General features: G+C 41.2%; 1 protein-coding gene across 1 annotated transcript; it reads right to left on the bottom strand.

Annotated features, from left to right (window-relative positions):
* Positions 1-558: 558 nt before the first annotated feature.
* LOC106588852 (homeobox protein XHOX-3) lies at positions 559-6,540 on the bottom strand. Its single transcript, XM_014178329.2, has 3 exons — positions 5,701-6,540; positions 4,411-4,646; positions 559-2,499 (listed from the first exon to the last, which is right to left on the bottom strand). The coding sequence occupies exons 1-3, from the start codon at positions 6,071-6,073 to the stop codon at positions 1,972-1,974; spliced, it is 1,137 nt and encodes a 378-aa protein (XP_014033804.1). The 5' UTR covers positions 6,074-6,540; the 3' UTR covers positions 559-1,971.
* Positions 6,541-7,367: the final 827 nt, after the last annotated feature.

Here is a 7,367-nt window from a genome sequence, read left to right as displayed (position 1 = left end):
CTCTCGACAATTTAAACACCTATTAAAAGCCCCTGAGCTCGTGGTGCTACAGCCTGTTTCTAGTGTTCCATTATATACAGAAATATCTCGTTTACGGAGAGCCTGCGCCTCAATTATGCGTCAAATGCAACAAATTAAGCTCGCGCTGATTGGTGGGGCCAGTTAGATCATCGATCTTTTAGCTTTCCAATGTCTTCTCGAGACAACAAATTCTGCCGTTGTCTATTAACCGGCGGGAGAGAAAATAATGACTGGCCTTAACGGATCCCGGGGACCGCTTAGCTGTTATATCCTCTCGCGCGCCCATCACAAGGCGACGCCCAGCAATTCTGTGTTTTGACACCGACCACTTCAGTCAAATTACTGCTCTCCTCAGGAGCAATATGCAATGACAATGCCCTGGACCTTAGACCTATTTTATATTCTATTGTTCTATGGCATTTGTCTATAATAGTCCTACAAGTAAATACATTGCTAGGAAGTTACATAGGCCTACTTATATTATTTTAGGCCTAACAATGTGCAATTAATTGGTTCTATATCAATAGAATATGAATAACATTTTGGAATATCATTGTTTTGATTTGATTTAGATTACGATTCTACATGTAGACCTTCCCTTGATGCCCAGGCTGCAATGAAAACTTAGAATGCCTATTCCGTGAGTTGTAGAATAAAACATTCGATTGATTTTGTTGTTTGAAATGCTGTTTATTGCAAATTTGAAGTCCAGAACAATCCAACAATATATTCAGCAAAAATTACCAGAGAGTGAATTCGCTCTCTTGAGCCTTTTTGCAACAATTTCCCTAAAACACGACAGGGTTATTTCGATGAAATACTATGCCAGTAACAGTGCAAAGCGATACATGGAAACAAAGAAATAATAGCAATTTCCTCAAACTATTTTAGAATGAGTATAATAAATATAAGGCTTATAGTATCAGAATCAGTCGTTATAAATGCATTTATCCAAGCATTCGGTCTTCTGAACATTGGCTGAGGGTAAAATAGAATGGGGGAGAGAGCTGGTGGCTAGTGTTCAGTCGAGGGTATATGGGTGAGATGGGCAGCTAGAGCGAACTCGGCCTAATTTGCCTGGTGTGATTGTCCAATGGCTTGTCTCTCTCTCTTCCCCCGTCAAGCCAAAGCGAGCTAATCCGTTCCCCTGGCGCCTTGTTACGGTTTGGCAGAAACGATCCCTCCCGGTCTCCGCGCGCGGCCGGTATTATCATTAATTCAACACTCAAAATTCATCTGCCACGTACATATACATCACTTACTAATTTTACCAGCATCTGCACATTTCCGCCCCAGACCTTCAAAAAAGGGACACTCGAGCAGAGAGAGGGAGCCATAATGAGACGGTGCAGTCTGTTAACAAATTCCCTTGTTAAAAAAAGAAGATGGAAATCATCATTCTAGTGTAACTAGCCTACCCATATATGTAGGTCAATTTGGACATGTGAAGAGACTACAAATAATGATAAACCGTTAACACCATCCATCACGGAGATAAACGTTTGTCTGTAATTCCCAGTCCGCCTGGGCTCTCTCTTTCCTCGCACCAAATTAATCTTAGATAAATCAAATGTGTTTTTTTGTACGATCTCTGAATATTTGATGGTCTGCATGGGGTTGTGGATAGCGTGATGTGTGAGATCATCGCGTTGGTGCTTGAAAACATATAGCTTTAAAACTGGGTAGGCTATTCTCTGCACTCCGAGCTCGCTCATCTCTCCTTTTTGTTATGTGGCAGGTGTATGTAACAGCACGCGCTGCAGTACCTGTCGTTTATGCTGCTGCGGGTATGGAGTCTGCTCCACACGAGCGTTCTATTCATGCTGTTTGAGTCTTGTTCATGTGTTTTCTTTAAGTTTGATAAAAGCTCATCATGGTAAAAGCGTATGGCCCTCTTCTGCGCTTCATTGACTCAGTCCAATGAACACATATGGCTGTGCTCTCTTGGTTTTATCTGGTCAATGGCACCTCCTCTCTCTGGTCCAAAGTCACCGGCGAGGACTTGCTCAGCACCGACGGTGTAAACGTCAGAAACGCGTCAGTCCTGCTCGTTGGGGAGCACGGGAAGTCTGACCCGGTGGGCCTCTGTGGAAAGCCGTTTGTTTGAGCGGAGTGACAGGCGAGGCAGGAACAGGGGCTCCCCCCGGGACCGAGGCTGTGGGCCGGGCTGGGGTACAGGGAAGGGTGCCTGAACGCACACAGCAGCTCCGGCCTCTGGTAGGGATGAGACAACATCCGGAAACTGTCGAGGGACCTGAGTGGGTTGGAGAATGGGGTGGCGGAGGAGGCCGAGCCGGCTCCGACCCCAAGGTGGGAGTAATACGGTAATGGCAGGTGGGACGGGAAGGAGTAACCGAGATTTCCGGTGGCGGCCGCGTGGTTCATCATGTAGGTGTAGAAGGCGGGGTCGGCGGGGTGAGGCCACGTCATGGCCAGACGCTGCCGCTTGTCCTTCATTCGGCGGTTCTGGAACCACACCTATGGAACACAAACATACAGACAGGCGGGGTAAAATATGAACCTTCATACGTCTGTGATGAGACAGATAACAGATTTACAGCTGTTTTTGTACGTTTACCCAACGGTTCCAAATGGCCTTACAGTTAGAGAGCAGTGGGGCAGACCTACACTGAGTGTACAAAACATTAGGAACACCTGCTCTTTCCATGACCTACACTGACCAGGTGAATCCAGGGGAAAAAGCTAAGATCCCTAATTGATGTCACCTGTTAAATCCGCTTCAGTTAGTGTAGATGAAGGGGAGGAGACATGATAAAGAAGGATTTTTAAGCCTTGAGACCATTGAGACATGGATTGTGTATGTGTGACATTGAGGGTGAATGGGCAAGACAAAATATTTAAGTGCCTTTGAACGGGGTATGGTAATAGGTGGCAGGCAGGTGCACGGGTTTGAGTGTGTCAAGAACTGCAACGCTGCAGGGGTTTTCACTCTCAACAGTTTCCTGTGTGTATCAAGAATGTCTGACCGCCCAAAGGACATCCAGCCAACTTGAACCAACTGTGGGAAGCATTGGAGTCAACATGGGCCAGCATCCCTGTGGAACGCTTGACACCTTGTAGAGTCCATGCCCCGACGAATAGAGGCTGTTCTGAATGCAAAAGGGGGTGCAACTAAATATTAGAAAGGTGTTTCTTAATGTTTTGTAAGCTCAGTGTGTGTATATATATATATATATATATATATATATATATATATATATATATATATATATACTATAGGCCTATGTGCTCAGTGTGTGTGTGTATATATATATATATATATATATATATATATATATATATATATATATATATATATATATATATATATATATATATATATACTATAGGCCTATGTGCTCAGTGTATATATATATATATACTATAGGCCTATGTGCTCAGTGTATATATGTATATATATACTATAGCCCTATGTGCTCAGTGTATATATGTATATATATATACTATAGGCCTATGTGCTCAGTGTATATATATATATATATATATATACTATAGGCCTATGTGCTCAGTGTATATATGTATATATATACTATAGCCCTATGTGCTCAGTGTATATATGTATATACTATAGTGTTATATATATATATATATATATATATATATATATATATATATATATATATATATATACTATAGGCCTATGTGCTCAGTGTATATATATATATATATATATATATATATACTATAGGCCTATGTGCTCAGTGTATATATGTATATATATACTATAGCCCTATGTGCTCAGTGTATATATGTATATATATATACTATAGGCCTATGTGCTCAGTGTAATATATATATATATATATATATATATATATATATATATATATAGTATAGGCCTATGCAAATTCCAGCTCATTAATGGATACATAAGCTCGCCCCTCAAATGTTTTCTGTTTAATCATTAACACAATGAATTAACGTTTCATTTAGGTAAATATTGCCCGTGAAATTGCATTTACTGTATTGTTTTGAGAACCCAAATAAATATAGTGGTTAGAGCGTTGGACTAGTAACCGAAAGGTTGCAAGTTCGAATCCCCGAGCTGACAAGGTACAAATCTGTCGTTCTGTCCCTGAACAAGGCAGTTAACCCACTGTTCCTAGGCCGTCAATGAAAATAAGAATTTGTTCTTAACTGACTTGCCTAGTTAAATAAAGGTAAAATAAAAAATAAATAGGCTGAGTAGCCTAGCCCTCGATTTGTCTGATATGATTTCAGGTGAACTCATATTTTCTTTTTAGATTTGCAACTAAGATATGTCCTTTCTATGCCAAATGTGTTATATTGGCAATAGGCTTATATGTTGTAGAGAAACGTTATGATGTTGAAATAGGTTACTATTAAAGCCGAAGAGCCTTATTTTACCTTGATTGTGGTCTCTGGTAAATTTAGTGAAGCCGCCAGTTCGCATCTCCTCGGCCTGGACACGTAATTCTCCCGGTAGAATTCCTTCTCCAACCGGCCGATTTGCTCCCGAGTGAATGCTGTCCGGTACCGTCGCATCGCGTCGGCCCCGTAGGACAGCGAGCCCTGTCCCGAACCCATCTTACCAAGATCCATGCCGCTGTCACTCGGGTGGCAGGGGGAATCCCCGTTTCGACCTGGAATGGGTTTAAAACATTAATCAGATTATTACTTATAGAATAGCCTAAAGTAAAGGTACATTTGATGACAATAGTATCCTACAATTAAGTGTTGTACAGGTTTTCTTTTGTTATTTTAGTTTTTGTATAATTGTCACTGCAGCCTTTATTTTTCGTTTGACTGAGGTTGACAAAAATCGAAAGCAGAGCACCACAACTAGCTAAAATGCATCTCATCATAAATGAAAATAATCCAGATGAATGAATACCATAGCTAACTGCAGAAGATATAATTATATTAATCCATCATTGTGATAGTTATATTTTATGCAGAACCCGATTTAATGTGAAGAGAATAGCATATATAATCATTCGATCAACATGTAGGCTATTTCTTCCCATTAATTTGAAAGCACGACCTCAAAATGCATATGGTAAGCATTAGACAATTCATTTGGAGCCTATTTTTCATAAAGACATGACCAGTTTGATGTCACTTCTCCCGGGGTTTGGTCCCTAGATAATTCCAATCAGTCTACCAACGGATTAATAAGGTCATTTAGTGTTTTGGGGTCTGCCATTTTTATTTGTGGTTTGTTTACTTAAAATCTCTACTGGCAGTATGCGTGCAAATTGGTTCATTTGCTACAGGGTTTCTGGCGCCGGGGCGACTCGTTTTAAAAGTGACACTGTGGTTAAAACCCTAGCTAAGGGGGTGTAACCCAATAACAAGCTGAGATCTCTCATGAGTGTGGATGTAACAATCTATAGAGAAATTCATTCATTCCAAATGAACGTTGTAATAAAAACAACAAATATGTTCAGTAAATGGTCACTCCCTATCCATAATTCAATCGTACGGAATATCTTGCATATGTTACGCCATAATTGACTTTTTTCATTCTGGACGCTGCATGCACAGAAATAGGCTACTAGGAATCGATTGTAGACCATGTTTACACCGTCACATCGATTGCATTCAATAATTTACATTTTCCCACCTTCAAAATCACATCCATGCAATGTGTTGAAGAAAACGAAATGAATAGTGTCATGCCGTTTTTTTCATTACCTTTCCCATTGGGGTAGTCCATGCTTTCTGGCGTGCAGCTCACATCAATTTCCTCATAGAAGTCTGACTCAGTGTCCGAGCTGCTGATTTCTTTGTTGGTGTGATCTATCCGGCGTCTCTCGGTAGAAGAGGACATGCCAACCGGCCTTACATCAGCGCACACGCGTCCCTGTGCGCCCTCCACCTCCTCGTCCGCTCTGTCTCGCGAGTAGGGTGCAGAACCCGGGCTCAGGCAGGTCCTGTGGACCGTCTTTCCTTGCGGTTCTTGCGCGGGGCTTCCAACTGCTTCCGAGAAATTAGAGCCCGTCTTGCCAACCACGGTGCCAAGTTGACCTCCCTCCGCGAGCATCACCATCTCCTTTCTGTTTTCCATTACCGACGAACGAACGAACGAACGCGCGTGGAATGAACGGGCGCCAAATCACTATGGAGAGAACCAAGCTGTCTGTGACACTGCAGGCTACGGATGGCGAGGGGATTCAGTCGTGAGAGTGGAGAAAAAAAGAGTAGAGGAATTGATTGAAATGAGAGAAGAGAAGAGAGGGGGATGTACGTTCTGATCCTGCGAGGCGAGAGCTTCAGAGTGCGGCACAAGCCCTGGGAGGGATCACCATTGCGTTCTCTTTCTCTCGAGCTGTCATTCTTAATAGGGCAGTCGTCATAATGGCACCCCTGATGACGCCACGCATCGATTGGATGTGGATAAACAGAGAACGAGCAATCACAACCGCGGGATGAGAGATAATAGGGAAGACAAGCAGCTTTGGACAGGAGTGTTGGCTACAAGCACATTATCACCACATGAGCTAACGAGCAAATGATTTTGTGCAGGTATAAAGAGTATATATAGTCCTCTGAACGTCAATGTTCTCCAATCTTCAATTTCCACAAGGAAACAAAACCGTTCGTAACGATGAATTCTGAAAAATCTTCAAGATTTCAATTATATATATTTTTAAAACGTTCTAAAGGTCATTCTTAAGAGGTACTCAGTTACTAAAATGATGAACAACATTGATGTCAATTATAATGATAAATAATTATTCACTAATTTATAGGACACCAGGTTATGTGTAATGTGATGCCATGAAATAATCCATATTATTATCCCACTATTTACATGACAAGGGGAAAATGATTTGCGTTGTTTGTTGTGACGTGGTCATCAAATAGCCCACACAAAAAAATTTGGGGGAAATATTATAGTGTGTATTTGAAGCTAATTGGTTTAGCATTGTGATATTTGTAATCCACAATAGGAGCACAATATGACAGTATGGTAAGGTTTGTTGCAACGTGCAAAGGCTCCCCTTAATTGTGTCATGAAGTACTGTATGTGTGAGTAAATCTGAAGTCGTCAGCTTACAAAACGTATGGCTTGTCTAAAACAAAACTCTGTGCTTTTCAAACATCTAATGTGAAGAACAATGCATGACAATATAAGGCCTGCTATTCAATTGAAAATCTGATTGCAGTAAACTGCACTGGACAGAATGAAGACCATATTAATGTATTTGCCAAGTTATTCAGTTTAAAGGAAAGCGTTGCAAGTATTACAATCAAAAGCATCGGAAAGCGTAACAATCAAAACCGTCGTAGCCACCAATGCATAGGAAGATCTTATAACAAAATAATCACGTTGTTATAATACATTGTCCCTGAGAATT

Source organism: Salmo salar, chromosome ssa27 (assembly GCF_905237065.1).
Source record: "Salmo salar chromosome ssa27, Ssal_v3.1, whole genome shotgun sequence".
Lineage (NCBI taxonomy): Eukaryota > Metazoa > Chordata > Actinopteri > Salmoniformes > Salmonidae > Salmo > Salmo salar.
This window is presented reverse-complemented; position numbering and strand designations above follow the sequence as displayed.

What these genes read in the sequence shown, in the direction of transcription:
- LOC106588852 (XM_014178329.2), bottom strand. Translation starts at nt 6,073, where the DNA reads ATGGAAAACAGAAAGGAGATGGTGATGCTCGCGGAGGGAGGTCAACTT. An exon ending in GGACTACCCCAATGGGAAAG is followed by an intron (nt 4,647 to 5,700) that starts GTAATGAAAAAA and finishes AACCCATTCCAG; the next exon opens with GTCGAAACGGGGATTCCCCC. An exon ending in TACCAGAGACCACAATCAAG is followed by an intron (nt 2,500 to 4,410) that starts GTAAAATAAGGC and finishes TGTGTTCCATAG; the next exon opens with GTGTGGTTCCAGAACCGCCG.